The sequence below is a fragment of the Melanotaenia boesemani genome, chromosome 24 (assembly GCF_017639745.1).
Source record: "Melanotaenia boesemani isolate fMelBoe1 chromosome 24, fMelBoe1.pri, whole genome shotgun sequence".
Taxonomy (NCBI): Eukaryota; Metazoa; Chordata; class Actinopteri; order Atheriniformes; family Melanotaeniidae; genus Melanotaenia; species Melanotaenia boesemani.
In genome coordinates this window covers 4,357,115-4,375,000 of record NC_055705.1, presented here as the reverse complement: position 1 = coordinate 4,375,000, position 17,886 = coordinate 4,357,115, and the positions used below count along the sequence as shown (strand labels likewise).

The following is a 17,886-nucleotide window of genomic DNA, read 5'->3' as shown; positions in this document are numbered from 1 at the left end:
TAAAATGCAACATATTAATCACACATAAAGAGGTTAAATTTTCCAAAGAGATTGATAGATCTTCCACAGTCCATGCTAGTTCCCCAACCCCCACCAGGGCAAAGCCATCATAAATCCTTTCATCTGTGGAGAGAAGATACCGCGTTTAACACGATGGGGGTGATGAAAGGGTTCAGGAAAAGGCCGCAATGTACCATTTGGGGTTAGAGTAAACGCAGAGACATCAGGGAGCAGATAAGCCAGATAACATGTTCCAGACCAATTGACAGGAAGGTAAATATAAGAGTGTCTGCCACATGTCCAAACTATGTTCTGAGGACATCCAAAGCCGGTATCTGATGGGATATAAGACCAAATGGTGTTAAGAACAGAATTATTGTACATAGGAAGGTCAGGAAAAGGTAAGAGAGCTGTAAGGTTAAACACAACAACTCCTGAGGCCCACTCTGTAGAGGGAGAACTATCAGGGAATAAATCACGAGGATTTAAAGTGAACGGGTCAGAGCGTTTGGGGCAAGGTGAGGATATACATGAGGCTGAAATGCTACGCTGACAACCTAGAGTGTGTCCTAAAAAGAATAGTGCATCTGTCCCATTTCGCTGAAAACAAAGAGGTGGAGAAGAATATGGATTTGTACGATCCCTTAAGCGGAAGACAGTTCTGGATGAAACACAAGTGGAGTTTGTGTTGCTGGAAAACTCAGCTGGTCTCCTCCAGGAGAGGGGAGGGCGCTGGTGTGGCCAAGTAATGTTCCTAGGGTGTAATCTATTACCCATGATCAGAGTCCACAAAGTGGTATTCAAAGGGACTGGATATGGAATAAAAACTGATTGAGTGGGTGTGGCATGCGGCACCAGTCCACAAACATAGCAACTGTCATTTGTCAATTTATGAGCAGACAAATTGGCAACTTGCCACCAAAGATTCTCAGTGTGATCATGATGCTGAAGGATGTGGTTATCTCGGTGGTGCCTCCTGAGGGAGGGTGCTTCTGTCCCCTGCAGTCGTCTGGCGGGTTGGGACGAAGCTGGGGTGCGTTGTGTCAGGTGAGGTCCGGTTGGATCCAGGTACCAGAGGAGGGAGGTGATAAGGATGAAGAGGATGACGCACGACCATCCCCTCACGGCAGTCTGGGTGTACTTCATGTTGTCCCGTGGAGAATGGACCATCTCGCACGGGGCTGACCTCAGGGATTATTCTGCCCTGTGGTTGAGAGGTCAGCTGGAGTTGGGGTACTTTGAAACCTTCTACAGTGGGACGCGTGAATCCACGTGGACCTTTCAGCGACCTTCACGGCTGTATGAGTGACCAACAGGACCTGGAAGGGACCCAGCCACCTTTTAGACCGCCAGTGCTTTCTCCTCGTCTCTCGAACCAAGATCCAATCTCCCGGAACCAAGGAGTGAAGCAGATCTGATGCTGGGCGTGGCAGGGCCTCTTTCACCACACTCTGCACCTGTGAGAGAACTTTGGACAGATTTTGACAATAAGCAAGCATGTTACTTTCACAGTATGTGGTAGACACGGAGAGTCCTGGAGGATCCAGACCAGTGTAGGGAGGTCTGCCAAACAGAATCTCAAATGGACTAAGATTTGTCCGGGCACGTTTCCTCATTCTCATGTGCATAAGAATGAGTGGGAGGGCTTTTGGCCAAGACAGTCCTGTTTCTTCACAACATTTAGCCAACTTACCTTTTAAAGTGGCGTTCTCTCTTTCAATTGCTCCGCCTGATTGCGGGTGATAAGCACAATGAGTCTTAAGCTGGAACCCCAATAGTCCACTTACCTCTTTCAGGGCCGCATTTACAAAGTGTGAACCATTGTCAGATGAGACCTTAACTGGAATCCCCCATCTTGGAATGATTTCGGTCACCAGAGCCTTAGCCACGACTGAACTTGTGGCATGCTTTGCTGGAAAAGCTTCAACCCACTTTGACCACATGTCTACCATAACTAGACAATATTTCTTACCTTCTGCAGGTGTTAACTCAATGAAATCCATCATCAAATGATCAAAAGGCTGATTAGGTGGTGTATGACCAGCTGGAGGGCAGGCAAGAGGGCGGGCGGTGTTATAGCCTGCACAGATCAAACATTTTTTACAGTAATTTTCAGCCACCACAGTGAAGCCTTTTGTGAACCACAGAGATGTTGTGGAAGATACCATCCCCCCTTTTGACACATGGTCCAACCCATGTGACAACTTAGCAAACCAGGGGAAGAAATGGCGAGGAAGGCAAGGTTTTCCATCAACAGAGCGCCATACACCTGCAGAATCAGGGGTGCAGGAGTTAGCCTTCCAGACAGAGCGTTCCTCTGGAGTAGAAAAAGACTGGATGTCCTGTAGAGAACAGGGAGGAGAGTGATCCTCTTCTGTGAGAGGAGAAGAGGTGAGAATGTGCGGCGAGGCTGACAGAGCTGCCTGCTTAGCAGCCTGGTCGGCCAAGGCGTTGCCACGGGCAACAGAGGAAGTGTCTTTAGTGTGAGCTTGACATTTCACTACAGCGACATCTGAAGGAAGAAGAATAGCGTCAAGGAGAGCCGCAACCTGTGTGGAGTTCAAAATAGGCTTACCATCAGATTTCAAAAAATTACGGTGACGCCACAACGCACCAAAGTCATGAACTACACCAAAGGCGTAACGCGAATCGGTATACACAGTCAGGGACTTACCTTGTGCGAATTTACAGGCCTCAGTGAGAGCAACAAGTTCAGCTGTCTGAGCAGAGAATTGTGAAGGGAGGGAGCCAGAGAAGAGAACCTGATGCTCATCACAGACAGCAAAACCCACTCTGTTCTTACCAGAATGGTCTCTGAAGGAGGAGCCATCACAAAAAAGAATGAGATCAGAGTTAGGAAGAGGCTCATCAGATAAATCTGGTCTCGGAGTGCAGATTTCAGACAGAACAGTCTCACAACAGTGATGAACACCATCTTCTGCGGTAGGAAGAAGAGTGGCAGGGTTAAGTGATGTACACCGTTTCGTAGTGATGTTAGGCATATCGAGAAGAACTGTGGTGTATCTCAGCCATCTAGCTGCAGACAGATGAGAAGTCTTTTGTTCGAGCAAAATGATGGATACAGAATGAGGAACAAAAACAGTTAGCTCACTGTATCCCACAATGTCACGTGATGCAAGTACAGCCTTCTCACATGCAGCCACAGCTCTCAGACAGCCAGGAAGACCCGCAGCAACAGAGTCGAGCTTGGAAGAGTAATAGGCCACCGGGCGCTTGTGAGAGCCGTGCTGTTGAAGGAGAACAGAAGACATGAAACCATGTTTTTCATCAACAAACTGAAAGAAAGGTTTGGCTGGGTCTGGCAGAGCCAGGGCTGGAGCAGAACACAGCGCTTGTTTCACAGACAGGAAAGCCTGCTCAGCCTCCGGGGTCCAGAAGAAATGGTCATGAGCAGATAGATTCTTACCATGTATACAGGAAGTCAGGGGGCCTCAAGTTCAGAAAAATGTGGAATAAAGGCCCGACAAAACCCTACCATACCTAGAAATGACATCAGCTGTTTCTTGGTAACAGGTTTTGGTGCTTTCTGAATGGCCTCGATCCGTTTAGAGGTCAGGGCCTTGGTGGTGGCAGAAATGTGATGCCCTAGAAAGATGACTTGAGGCTGGCAGAACTGTAGTTTACGCAGACTGGCTTTATGACCCTCAGAATGAAGATGGAGGAGGAGGGCCAGTGTGGCCTCCTCACACAAGGAGGCAGAAGGACAGCAGAGCAGAAGGTCATCAACGTAAGTTAATAAAACTACGCCCTGTGGAAGCTGCAAAGAAGAAAGAGAATCTCTTAGTACCTCATTGTAGATTGTGGGGGACTCACAGTACCCCTGGGGAAGCCGGGTCCAAGTGTATGGTTTCCCATTGAACTCAAAAGCGAACCAGAATTGGCTGTCTGGATGAACAGGAACAGACGTAAAAGCATTTGCCAGATCTACCACGGAGAAATGTGTAGCAGTAGGAGGAATCTGCGACACGATGGTGTGGGGGTTGGGCATCATAGGGGCCCGTGAAATAACTGCTTTTTTGACAGCTTGGAGATCTTGGACAAAACGCCAGTCAGGTTTGGCTGGTGGTTTACGTGGTTTCATGATTGGGAAAATAGGAGTGCGAACAGGCGAATTTGGACAAGAAACAACAATACCACTCCTAAGATGTGAATTAAAGACAGGTGTAATACCCTCCAAAGCTTCAGGTTTGAGAGGATATTGCTTCTGGCAGGGGCGGTAGTCAGATTTCGGAGTGATGACTACTGGGGGGCAGTTCTTAACCAGGCCCACATCATGGGGCGAAGTGGCCCATAAATCAGAGGGAACCTGAGAGAGAGATGGGGGAACAGGTGGCAAGGGTGAGTCAACAGATAAACATGTCAGAAAATCATCATCTACCAACTGAACACTTTTCTGGCAATGAATCACAGAGAGCATGCTCTGCTTAAACACACCCAGCCTTGGAGAAAACAAAACTGCTGAGTCATGAGTGGATTTCCACTGAGACTCACTGAGAGCAGTAGCAACAAAGGGGCCCAAATCCTTCCTCTCAGTCGAGTGGGACTTGGAAAGAGACACGTGTGGGTGTGTGTGAAGTTTAAACAACTTCTGTTGGTCAGAGGTTAGTGAGACAGACAAAACACACATACTTTCATTCCAAAACATACATGTCACAGTCAGTTTGTCAGAGCAGTCCCTAAAAAAGATTTTTTCATACTGCTGATCTGGCCCATCAGGACAGATGTAGGATGTGCAATGTAATTCCCTCTCCCCCATCACCTCTGCCCCAGGGGAGACTCTGGCTCTGCAGAGGGACAGCCAGTGTGAAGAAAGAGGGGAGCTTCCCATTTTCCACTGATAAGCATAGCAGGGAGCTCTTGGGTTATATTTAACCATCATTAAATCTTTTTCCTCAGTGTCAGAAGATGAACATGATATGGTCAGCCCCTGAGACCCAGAGGAAATCTGAATTCCCAGTTTGCACATCAGATCACGGCCCAGTAAATTTACAGGACAAACTTTGGACAAAAGAAAGGAATGGGTAAATGGATGCTCACCTTGTACTGAGCAGGTTAAAGGTACCGTGAATTTTTCTTTGTCATGATGGCCTCCAGCAGACACAGAAATAACAGTCTTACCACTGAGTGGTGGAGTGGGATTTAGGGTGCCTGTCTTAAGAACTGAGTGAGTTGCACCACTGTCAACCATAAAAGAAACTGGTTGATTATTTACAGACAATGTAAACAAAGGAAAACGTTTATAAGCTATAGCAGCTAAATGAGTGTATGTGTGTGTGTATGTGTGTGTGTGCATTTCACTTCCCTCAACAGTTGCTGCAGCGAAAACTGTGGTGGGTGGAGAAAAAAGCTCCTCTGGAGTCCTGTCTCCCGGGTCCGCCCCTCAGTCAGCCTGCTGGTATTCCTTCTGGTGGGTGGGCCCATTATCCTGAGGGCAGTTATCCTTCCAGTGTCCATATTGGCCACAGCGATGACACGGCCCATGTCGTTGTGGGCAGTTATCCTTCCAGTGTCCATATTTGTCACAGCGATAACATGCCCCACGCTGTTGTTGGTTGCCGCCCCTCTCTCGTCTTCCTCTGCCCCTTCCTCTGCCTCTCCTATCTCTATTGGATTGTGGCTGATTTTGGGAGGTGAACAGAGTCAGGGCTGTTGACATCTGTTTTTCTTTCTTGGATTCAGCTTTTTTCTTGTTTTCATCCATGACATCTTGTGCGTGTTTTGCTTGACGTTGAAGCTGAGCCAGTCTGGTCTCATGTCTCATCCCCACATACTGTCTCTTCACCACTTCCAACATATCTCTGTTCATACCTTCAATGATGGTCTGACAGAGAAGGCGTTCCCATGGTCCTGGAGTGTTCCCCAGTTCTCCTGCAGGGCGCTCCAAGCCAGAGTGTCTGGTGAAAACAGTTTCACAGCGGTGTAGAAAAGCCTCCATGCGCTCATCTGGGCCCTGTATCAGATTTCTCAGGGCAGCCAGGCTTCCTCGATTAGGGAACACAGTCTTTATGCCATCACAGAGTGTGGTGATGGCTTCTCTGTAAGGTCGGTTCGGCTCATCGTCCCAGTTTGGATTTTTCAGGCCGGTGTCATCAGGAGGGAGGTGGGGACGGATCTTAGCCAGATCACTAGCAGTGAGCATTTTAGCAAGAATTTTTCTCAGTTCAAGTCCAGTGGGGCGGTGTTCACGGCAGAAAGCTCTCCACTCCTCGCTAGCTTTCTCACCATCTTCAGTGGGGTCAGGAAGATTTTTAGCATGTTCCATGATTTCAGAGGGGGACCAAGGGCGATAAACCAATATGGGGCCGGTGGGTCCTGATACTTCCACCATGGGGGCACTAAAAACCTCAGTGTCTTCATCTTCAGCAGTATTTTGTCCCAAAAATAGGCCCTTTGCAGTCTGTTCAAATTTGTAGAAAGGGGAGGTTGCTGACACCTCCGGTCCGTAGATCTTCCCGGACTTGGTACGTGAAGGGCTGGTCATGTCTGCTGACGGTCTTTCGGTTCCCCCTGTAGCTTGGCCATGGTTGGAGTCAGCGGGACCTGATGTCTCATCTCTCCGTCGGTCCTCTGGACGACGCTGCTGAGGCTGCTGGGGCTGTTGTAACACCGGGGGACAGGAGTCCAGATCTGGATCCACCTTCAGCGCCTGTAATCGTTCCTGCAGTGAACGATATGGAGAGGGTTGTGAATGCCCTAAATTATTATTATATGGTGGAGGTGCACTAGACAGGGATGCATTATCCCTCCTGTTTCCTATATCTCCAGTCATATCTAATCCCCCACCCATTTCTTTAGTATTAGCTTTCCTAACCCTACATTCACTCTCATTTTTCCACATTTCAATGCATTTATTATGCCGTTCCCACTTCTCTACATCCGTTGCCTTGATTTTCTTTTTTTTCTTTTTCTCATCCCAGTCCTTCTGTGCTGCCTCATTCAGCTTATCTAATTCCTTCTTACTCAAACTCCCGTTCTCTGGAAAACCATGTTTCTTTGTCCAGTAAGTCATGCAGTCCGTGCAGTCAGGTCCATATTTCTTTTTCATATCTCTTAAAATTTGGGAGTCCCATTTACTCTCCTTACCCGTCACAGCTGTGTTTCCCATTTCAGCTAGGACGTCTCCTTGCTGGATTTTCTCTCGGTTTTCGGGTCGCCCAAACCCAGGCACAAAAATTGACTAAAACGCCTATTATTACCACCGAAGTTTTCACCTCAGTGCCGGACTAACTCTACTCTACCGCAATAGAATAGTAATCTACCTTGCCTCACAAGATAGCGGGACCCTGCGAAAAGGAGCAGTAAATGGGAGTCTGATATGAAAACTTCTCACCGTGTGTGATTCTGGATGCTGCTCCACACGCAGACTTCGTTCTGGATATCAGTGGTGTCTGAACGGAGTCCCTCCCGCCGTCCCCTGATGGTTAAGGCTGACCCAGGGGCTGAAGTATCCTTCAGGATGATCAATCACGGGTTCTGGTCCTCCGGTCAGTCACTCAAGATATCCTGCCGACAACGCCAAGAATTGTTGTGGAATTTTTAGTTATCAAAGATCACACACTAAGTGAGAATCGAACAAAGTAGTTTTATTAAGAGCCGGCCGGCAATGAGAGTCACACAGTCAAAGGAGTTTGTCTGCGAGAGTCTGCCAGATACAAGTGAACTTAGTTAATATACCAGGCATGAGCTGATAACATCACAGTAGGAGGTCATTGTTTTAAATTTTTCACATAGCTGTTAACAAATGTTACGGAGTGAAGGGTGCAAAGGAGGAAGCTCATTAAACTCTCAACATCTGTTGAGGGGATGAGAGAGGGGGGAAGGTGTGAGAAGGAGTTCTTATCTAAATACACAGACATACAAAGGGGATGAGAGAGGGGGGAAGGTGTGAGAAGGAGTTCTTATCTAGATACACAGACATACAAAGTGTAACCTACAAACTATAAGGGTATATATTGTAAATTTTCCATTACAGGCCCCATGGGATTTTTTGTTGCAGTACCACGAGTGGCCACTGGGAAAAATCGGCGTGCCGTCCTTTTTCAGTCCGTTATCCAGTTCTATAATACATCCATGCTAGAGAGAGAGTGGCGCCACCGGAAGCTCAAAACGCTTCCCGATCACGTGGTCCATGTAGCCTCCAAAAGTTCCAGGAAGTGCTTGGCGGCCAATACAAAATAATAAGAAAACTACGATAATCGGTAAATAAAGATCAATGAAGGCTTTGCTTTGCAATATTTTTATAGTTGTGTTCATTGATATGAATCATGTTAAGTTTACTAAACCTGTTTGACATCAACAGCAATGTAAATCTAATATTTTCTGTTTTTTTAACTTTATCTTTCAGACTGAGGCATACCAACAGGTGACGACAATGATGTATCAATTGACTACACAATAAATCTAGGCTCACAGCATAATGATAACTGTTCTTACAAGAAATCTATATCCAATAAATAAAATTTAGATCCCAATTCATTTCAAATAAATGGGTTATCTATTCTTACTTATTAGTATCTACTTGTGTGAATTGCTTTTAAGTCTTAAGACTTATTTTGACTGAGGCAGACTGACTCACAATATAATGTGTTCTTACAGAAAATCCATGGCAAATAAATAAAATTTTTATTTCAATTCATGGAAAATACATGGCTTTCTATCACTATTTGTTAACTATCCCAAGACTTACTCCCTACATATACATAATAAATCAGACAAACACCCTTTGTTTTCCAAATGCATTTAATACCTAAAAGAATTCCTTTACAATAAAACTCGACTAGATCAGCATATCTAGCCATTTCTTTTCTCTGCTATCCTTGAATACAGTCTTCACCATGGTATGCTGTGCTGCATGGGGATGCTCCAATCGCTCAGAGAAATGTATGTATGGCTTCCCCAAAGACAGGGACAGAAGGAAAATATGGATGGCCAAAGTCAGCAGGATACATTTGACCACCATCAGGGATTGTGAAAACAAAAAAATATGTGAGGTAATCATATTAAAACAATGCATTTACACATTTTCAAAGACCATATCATTGGGAAGTTTATTTTTAAATTAAACACATCACAGGGAGATTTATATGGTTGAGGTTGCAGAATACAGAAAAAAAGAGGAAACAACACTTAAAAGTGGCCAAAGCAGGAAGGTGAAGAAGAACAGTATCCCAGTTAACGTCAGGCAACCCCAGAACTGATAATACAACATAATTAATATATAATAGTATAATATATAGTGAATATATATGACTGAACTTTTCACTCTGCAATATCAAATGACAGCCCTAATATTGTATAATTGTATGGGCTGCACTATTCCACAAAACAGCTGACTTTCTAGTTATTATGTAAAATGAACGGTGTAATTATTGGCCTGGCCTATAGTGTTAAATGTGTGAAATGCGGTGGTCACACATTATGACCCACATACAGAATCATCTTCATATCTTTGTCCATAATTCCACAGCCTTATAAATATATTAAAATTAAATAAAAATGTAAGTACAATCGCTCTCCCTACACATTAACCTCGCTATCAACGGCGTTGGATCAATTTATATTGACGAACAGAATTTACATTCATCAGCCTGTGGCATCTGCTGCTATCAGTGTGCTAGCATAAACTTTTATCGGTTTGTAATCTCTAAATATATTAATCTAGACGGTGATAATCCACCAACATATTTATTTACTCATGTCAAGTTGATTTCGATGCACAGCTGATATGGAAATATGACTATTAAAACATCTTACCTTGAAGAAGTGTAGCTCCGACAATCTGCTCCATTGAAATACGTTGACCGTCGCTTAGCTTTTGCTAACTTCCGGGAACTTTTGAGGGGCTCCATACGCCGCCATTGTTGTGAAAAAACTGAACCATTGCAGTGAACGGAGATGACACCACTCTCTCTCTAGAGACACTCTAGTTCACAGCTCAGGCTCAGCAGTACGTTCGCTCTCGGCTCGGTCTCTTGTTCATTTGTCGAGTGATAGCTACCGAGTCACTGTTGTGCTGTTAAACAATGGCAGGGAGGATGTAGGACACAAATACCTTTATTGTGGTGTGTATTTGCTTCCCTACGTTTTCACATGGTTTGAATTGCTTGTGACATTACCAGTAGTTTTGTTGCCTTCAGTATTTACTGCTTGAGAATCGCGGACTTTTTTACAGCCACCTGCTGTAAAAATGAACGACATGATTCCTTCAAGATTCGTTCACTTTACTGTTCGAGAGTAAAAGACCTGGGTTAGTGAAAAGAGTCGAACTTCGCATCACTAGTCTGAGAGGTGGCCGGAAGAGCTTACAACAAAACCCGGAACACAGCTGCCTTTCTATCAAAAGTACCGCTTTGGTGCTACTTGCTCTTACATCTGTTCATAATACATTATGAAAAATCAAATAACCACTTTAGTTATTAGGCAAAGAAAATTATCATTTGGTAAAGAAAATAAATCTTTAACTTCACAATTTTGTGGTGAACCACATTCCTAAAAACAAGATTTCATTTAGTTTAATGTCACAATGTGGTTCTTTCTTACCAGTAATTTACATCCTTTCATCATAATCACCACAATAATCATTTCACACTCACTGTTTAATGTTCACTGTCATTAAGAACAACGACAAACATGTTTTTCAATAAACACTGTTAAACAATAATTAAACTATACCAAACTAGACCAATATTTACAATAAACACTCAAACAATCAGAACTATTTACAATTATTGACGAGCAAGTTCCCTAAATTCTATTTAGGATCTTTCTCCTCCACATGCTGGTATCCAGCCACATTCTGCTCATCAACAGCCTGCCAATGTTATGAAGCAGAAAACAGAAAATTACTGTTTAAAACCTTTAGTTTCAATAACATGCGTGAACATACAGTATGTAGAAAACAGCAGCAAATAACTGTTACTGACACAGTTTCATGTGAGGAATCTCCAGCCTCAGATATGCCAGAGGCCAGCGTGGAGGAGGTGCTGGGAGCAGGTTGAACCTCCATATCCAGCACTGTGGCTCGTCTGTGAGGTCAGAAAAGCCCTCATCTTCCTCATCAAGCACCACATCGTGCTCCTCAACCAACCGGGCGGTCTCCTCTGAGTCAGGGTTCATGTCCTGCAGCTCCTGACCAGTCTGCTGGAACAGATACTGAACTCCTACGAGTTCGCCTGAGACAAGACCGAATAAATAAACACCATGCAGACTGGAATGAGTAAAAACCAGTCGGCTGGAAGGATCATGAAATACATACACAGTAACAAAAGGCTAAATATTGTTTTCACTAAGCAACACAGTTTCACAGGTAAACAGTACAACACAAGAGTTTTCAGAGAGATGCAGCCTCATGCTTTTCCTTTGTCCTGGTAACACTGATGTAATTCTGACCTGTGTAACATGAGGACGGACAGAACTCTGGCGCCACCTTTCTGCCAAACAGCTTCTTGTAGGTTTGGTTGACAAAATGCAGCAAATCACCAGAGTAGCAGCACAAAGGAGACTTCTCAGTTGCCATGGCAGCAACACTTGGTGGATCTTGGATGCTCTTCACATGCTTCTTCTGGACCCGCCAGATGTGCTCCATCCTCTCCCGACCAAACAGAGGAACACCAAGGGAGTTTGGGGGTCTAGAGCCTGAACAAAGTTTTATCATCGGATGTTTAAATCTGTAGGAAAAGACTTTAATGCTGGACAGAGAATGAAGTGTAGAACTACAGATGCTCTGGCTGAAAAGGTCATCACTCACTGAGATGCAGTGCTGACCGGAGAACCAGTAATCTCCACCTTCCATGACTTGTTTCTGTAAAACAGAGTTTAAGTAACTTGTATTAACAACCCACTTTTAAACAGATGACGTGTGATTGCAGTTTACCTGAGACACTTTCCTGGCCATGGCGACATTCGGCTCTGCAGCTGCAACATGTGAACCACCAAGTCTTGGTTTGGTAAACTGAAAGATAAGAACTGTGTAATGAGAGGCCGTTTACTGAACTAAATATATTTATCTGTAGCCAAGAGAACTAATATTAAACATGTGTCATTGTGAAACGGAGCTTATTATGTTTTAAACTGTTTACCTGTTCACATTCGTTCTGCTTGTAAAGCTGGTATTGTGATAACTGTGTGGGGTATTTTAGTGACGCTGGCCCTTTAAGAGCAGCTCCAGACTAGAGCACGCAGGCTCGTAGGTTTCCGTCACACCGCGTGCTGCCAGCAGGAGTACTGGAGTAGTGATGTACGATGCCACTCGCTTTCTTTCTGATCCGATACCAAGTAAAATACAAGCCAGTATCGGCGATACCGATCTGATACCGGTCTGATACCGGTCTGATACCGATCTGATACCGGTCTGATACCGGTCTGATACTGATCTGATACCGGTCTGATACTTTGTCCAGAAACTTCATGTGTTTGGAAAATCACTTTGAAAGCAGCTCCGCTGAGGAGAAAGGAAGTGGTGGTAACATTTTCATAGAATACTTAGTCAATCAAACTTAAATTACCAGTAAAATTGATAAACAAATACATAAATACCACAATAACTGCATGTTTGTCAACACCTACATATTAAAATATTTAGTTTAGTCAGGCTGGGAGGCGGCGCAGACAGGAAACAGCTCTCTGGAGGGCAGCCAGGAGGCCGCGACCACAGGAGCTGGATAGTCCAGCAGGATCCACCCAAAGACAGGCCCTGGAGTTAAAGGTGGAGGAGAGTGTCCCCCTCTTGTTGCAGGAACCAGAGGCGAAGAAGGAGCCTTCCTTCTGCTGCTACACCTGTACAGAAACACAACAAAGAATTTCTTACAGCTTTTACAAGTAAACTAAGCTGACAATCATCAGGAGCTCCTAAAAAAGATAACCCAGACAGCAACAAGATGTATCACATCAACAACCAAAGTACCAAAGACACACACATAAATAATAATAAAATAATCCTAAACAAAAGTATTTCTTAGTGTATAAACACACTGGACAACTCAGTGACTGTCAGCATGAAGAGGATGAGGAATGAGGAGCGATCAGAGATGAGTGTGATCCTGCAAACGCGATCACGTCTCCATGGAGACTAGAGACAAACTAGGGCGGCCTAGAGATCGGGGTGATCGTTGGTAATCCTGGAGCAGGAACCCAAGCCACCCCACCACAAAGACTACCCTGGACCCACCCCAAGGGCGGCAGAGCAAACCCCAGCCAGAGCCCCCCGGGGTCACAGGGTCCAGGCCCCGGTGGGCCAAGATCTGCAATTGCCGACCCCGCCAGACACCAGCCATCCAGGGTGGCCAGAATGAAGGGCCCAGGGCTTCAAAACCCCAGAGGCAGCCCCCCCTCCTCCACCCACTCCCACCCACCCTCCTCCACCCAACCTGTTGCCCACATCTATCCACCCTGTAACCCCATCGGGGTCACCCCTCACTCAGCTGTCCTGTTTGTGGGCAGAGGGCTTCCACCTGAAGACCATGGGTGGATATCAGAAGCCTTGTTTAAGATCGGGGGTAAAGGGAAAACTGGAGCTCCAGGACAACCTGAAGCTGTGGTACTACCCACCTCAGCCGAGTCTCTACCACCAGGAGCCTTCACCAGACCGTGTTTTCACCCATCCACTACTCGTCTGGATGCTCTATAAGTTGTGGAAGGTTAAGGTGGTCTGCCCCAATCCTTCTTGTGGTGGCATCAGCTGGTAAAACTCAGTTAAGGAACTCCTTAAATCATCTGAACTTATCTGAAGTTATCTGAGATGACGACTAAGAAAAGAGAGACTGCAATGAAATCTGCACGTTAATCTGAGGTACGAGTAAGAGACCTGCAGTAAAACTCACTGGTAAGACCCCCCAAAGAGAACAAATCCCTCCTATATGATGCATGTAAGGGTGGAGCCCCCCCATTTTGAAAAATGAATTTCAGGCCCTGAAATTAACGGACTCTGGCAGAGGCTGAATGAAGAGGACCAGCAGCGGGTTGTTTATGCAGCTGCATCAAGAGACTTTTAAGTGGACGCGTCCGAGTTTCATTTCATTTCAGGATTCATTTAAATTTGTGAGACTTTTTCTTCAGATAAAATCTTTCATGATGACAGGCTTTAATATTTAAGACAATTTAATAATATTTAACATAAAGCTGGTCAAAACCTCATAAATAACATCACATCATAATGATATTTATAAACAAAAATAACATTTTTTACATTTGTTATGCGATTAAAATGTGATTAATTGAGATGAATTAATTACATACATGTGTATATAATATACAAAGTTTCCATCACTCTGACTTTAGGTTGTGTTATTGTGGTTGTTTTGAATAAAACAAAGTACTACATCAAAAACTGATCTCAGCTGCAGGAATTGAGGCCGTGTTGTTCAAATAAGAAAACTTTATCGTTACAATTAATTTTCTAATAAATGTTACAAAGAGACTGAAACTAACTCAGCAGTTAGTGATAATCTACCCTGATCCATCATCCACTCAGGTCAATAATCCACTGTCACAATGGTCCAAAATAATCAATAACAGGCCCAATATTTATTAGTTATTTAATAAATAACTGCTGTTTAGAAAGCATCACACACTTCTACTCACAGGCCTATAAAAGCCACAGTAAACTTAATAAATGAATCATCAGTAATCCTAAAGTAATCTAAGTGTCAGTCAGTCCATTCACGTATGAAATGTTCATTTTAATTTAACCAACTTTAATAAATGAAACACTAAAACTCATTTATGAGTTAAACTCCTAGCTAGCTAACTAGCATTTAGCCGAGGCTAGCTGAGCTAGCTAGCAGTACTAATTACAATCTCTCTCTCTCTCTCTCTGTCTCTCTCTCTCTCTCTCTCTCTCTCTCTCTCTCTCCACATCACGCGCCAGTGTCCCACCTCTGACTGTCTCTCTTCCTCCGTTTTTCTGAACCGCTACGGTAACTTCTTCCCGAGGCCATGACGCCGTTTTCCTTTTATCTCCTCACTAACAGGAAAGATGGCGACCTGTCAATCATCCCGATCCCGCACGTGAACTCGTCCTCTGGAAGCTACGTAGAACTGTGTCACCATACTGTACTACAAACAGCTGCTACGTTACTGCGCATGCGCGGCACGTATCCAGGACTCCACGCTGCCTTTCTGACGTAGCGTTCGGTGAGACATAATAAAGACAAGTTTAGAACGTCTCCTTCTACAAGCAGCTCTGAAAACCTGTTAGAGAGACTCTGGACCTGCTGGATGAAGGAAGCTTTCCTGATTTATGGAGGAGTTTTACTTTTCTCAGATTGTAGAAGGAAACGTTTCTGGTAAGTGGAATATTAAGGAAACTAAAGAGAGGAAGGAGAGCAGCAGAAGACCTGCCTGCAGCTGTTACAAGGTAGGAGGGATTCAACCTCTGAACACATGAAGTTAAAGAAATATATTTCTAATTGTTCATTTAGCAAATGACTTCAAAGTAAACTGAAGTCATTTCACATTTTATGGTTTAATATGACTGAAATGTTTAGAAAAATAGTGCACATGTAGTTACACACATGACAAAAGTGTAACTACATTACAAAACTTTGTCATATTTTTCCAGTTTTCCAAACATTTCAGTCACATTATGTCACAAACGTGAAATGAGTTCAGTTTTCTGAGATGTCATTTGCTAAATGTAAACTTTCTGCCAGCTTCAAACAGTTTAGATTAGACAGTAAATATCTGATTATGTGACTTCTAGAAAACTGACCTCATGTCCATCTTTCAAACTTGTGCAGCTGCATTTAATGGTAACCAGTTTGTATGTGTTTGGTCGTTTCTATCACAGTTTCAGCCGTCAATAACATGGTCTGTGGGTTTAGTTGAGTTCTGGTTTGGACTCTTTTGGTTTCTTGATCAGACGTTTTGTTTTGTTGTTTAGTTTGATGAAGGTTTTTTCTTGTTTCAGTGTTTCGGTGCCAGGAAATTGTTATCTGATGTAAATATAGAAAGTTCATACCTGCTGCTTGTTTCATGGCAGCTGTACATGAATGTGTTAAAGTTGACACATAAAAAGCAGGAAATGGTGGAAGTGACTTTACTGACTGAATATTCTCTGATATTCTGACAGAATTCTGGTCAAAAGGTTTTTAGTTTAGATTAAGATGCATAATCGGCCAAATATTTAATAGATTATAAATCATAATGATTGTGATTGAATGTTGTCATATTTAGGATCAGGTCAGAAGTCAGAAAATATGTTTGTGATGTTATAGCTGATCTAAAATAACTAGATGTCATTTATATCATAATGTTTGATTGTTATTGTAAGAGGACAGAATAAAGCTCAAACATGTCAGAGTAACGTTTCTGTAACTAATATTTATCATTTATGTCCTAAACTTTCCTTTTCTTCTGCTTTCTGTCATGTACAGTTTATATTTCTAAAGTCGTTTTCAAACATGTTTTCCTCCCGATTCTAAATAAAAACTTGTGACATTGTGTGAAATGTAAATAGAAACAGGATGCAGTGATTTGTAGATCATCTTGCTGTGCAGTTTATCTAAAGCAGGTTTATTTTCAGAGCTTGTGATGAATCAAATGTCATCACCTTGGATGGAAACAGAAGTTATGCAGCAGAGATGGTCCACAGCAGTTTAAGGCTCATCAAGAGATGAAAAGGGACTTTATGACAACGCTTTTTCTCTCAAAGTTTCTACATTCCAGAGATATTTATATAAAACCTTCACAAAATGAACTTTTTTCTCTTTCCTGTGTCACCATAAGCATTGCAGATGTCATGGAAAGCCTGAATGAAAGAGAGGATAAAACCAACATCTTCAACATTTGTGTTACGAGGGATCAGATACTAGAAAGGAGCATGAAACAATGGCAGCGTCAGAAAAAACCTCCTCCCCTTCATCCCCTCAGAGTTTCTTTTACTGGAGATAATCTGAGGAAGGAACTTTTAACTGGGATGTTTTTCTTCTTAATAGCAGAACTTATGTTTTGTTATGTCATTAGTAGCTTGTTAACCTTTATCTTGTATGTAAGCATCTTATTATTTCCTGTTTATTCATTCTAATCTATAATTTCCCACATTTTATACATTCCTGCTTAATGTTGGCTAAGAATTTCCTAAATGGTTGCGTTCATATTTACTAAGATCATTTGATCAAAAGTAGGATAATTTGTTCTGAATTATCTTAAATAAAACATTTTCCATTTATTTTACTTTCAGTAGAAATCAAATGTCAGATTTTTGTGTAATTAATTATTTTTATGAGCTTGCAGGACAGTTGGAGAGGTATTTGCTGTGGTGTTATTTAATTTGGTACAAAAGTTGTGTTCAGTGTCTGAGTACAGTCCCCAATATATTTTGAAAGTGTATCATACAGGATCTTTACTAACAATGTGTTTTTCCAGAATGTAGATAGGACCAGACCTTTGAAGAAAAGAGGCAGAATAATCCTCTAAGGTCTGCTGAGACAAAGACAGTCTACCCTTTGTTCTCTAGACAGGAAATAGATGGTGTTTTTATGTTGATCCAACAACTGGATTTATTGTCTGAGTTCAGTCCTCAGACAGTGAATCACATGTGGCGTGTTGTGAGGTTGTGGATCTCTCAAATGACATGGATGAGCAGACAAGGAAGACTTTATCCTTAGTTAGGAGGATCATTTCTAACCTGGTTTGTTGTCCTGTGAGTGATGTGCTTGTTTGCTCTGTTTCAGACTGAAGATCTACAGGAATTACCAGATAACGGACCTGCCTTGGACATTTTCCTGGAAAAACCCTCAGATGACTCCTAGAAGTGACTTGTCCATGACAGTAAGTCTTTTTCAGAAGTGCAGTTCTAGTTAAACACACAAGCTCCCAAACAGAAAATAATAACTAATATTTATATTGTTAATAATAATGTTTGACAGG

General features: G+C 43.2%; 2 protein-coding genes across 2 annotated transcripts; both read right to left on the bottom strand.

Annotated features, from left to right (window-relative positions):
* Positions 1-1,187: 1,187 nt before the first annotated feature.
* On the bottom strand, positions 1,188-3,453 carry LOC121635275. Its single transcript, XM_041978410.1, has 2 exons — positions 2,270-3,453; positions 1,188-2,080 (listed from the first exon to the last, which is right to left on the bottom strand). The coding sequence occupies exons 1-2, from the start codon at positions 3,270-3,272 to the stop codon at positions 1,188-1,190; spliced, it is 1,896 nt and encodes a 631-aa protein (XP_041834344.1). The 5' UTR covers positions 3,273-3,453.
* A 1,948-nt stretch (positions 3,454-5,401) lies between these two features.
* On the bottom strand, positions 5,402-7,512 carry LOC121635935. Its single transcript, XM_041979374.1, has 2 exons — positions 7,352-7,512; positions 5,402-6,679 (listed from the first exon to the last, which is right to left on the bottom strand). The coding sequence occupies exon 2, from the start codon at positions 6,500-6,502 to the stop codon at positions 5,402-5,404; it is 1,101 nt and encodes a 366-aa protein (XP_041835308.1). The 5' UTR covers positions 6,503-6,679; positions 7,352-7,512.
* Positions 7,513-17,886: the final 10,374 nt, after the last annotated feature.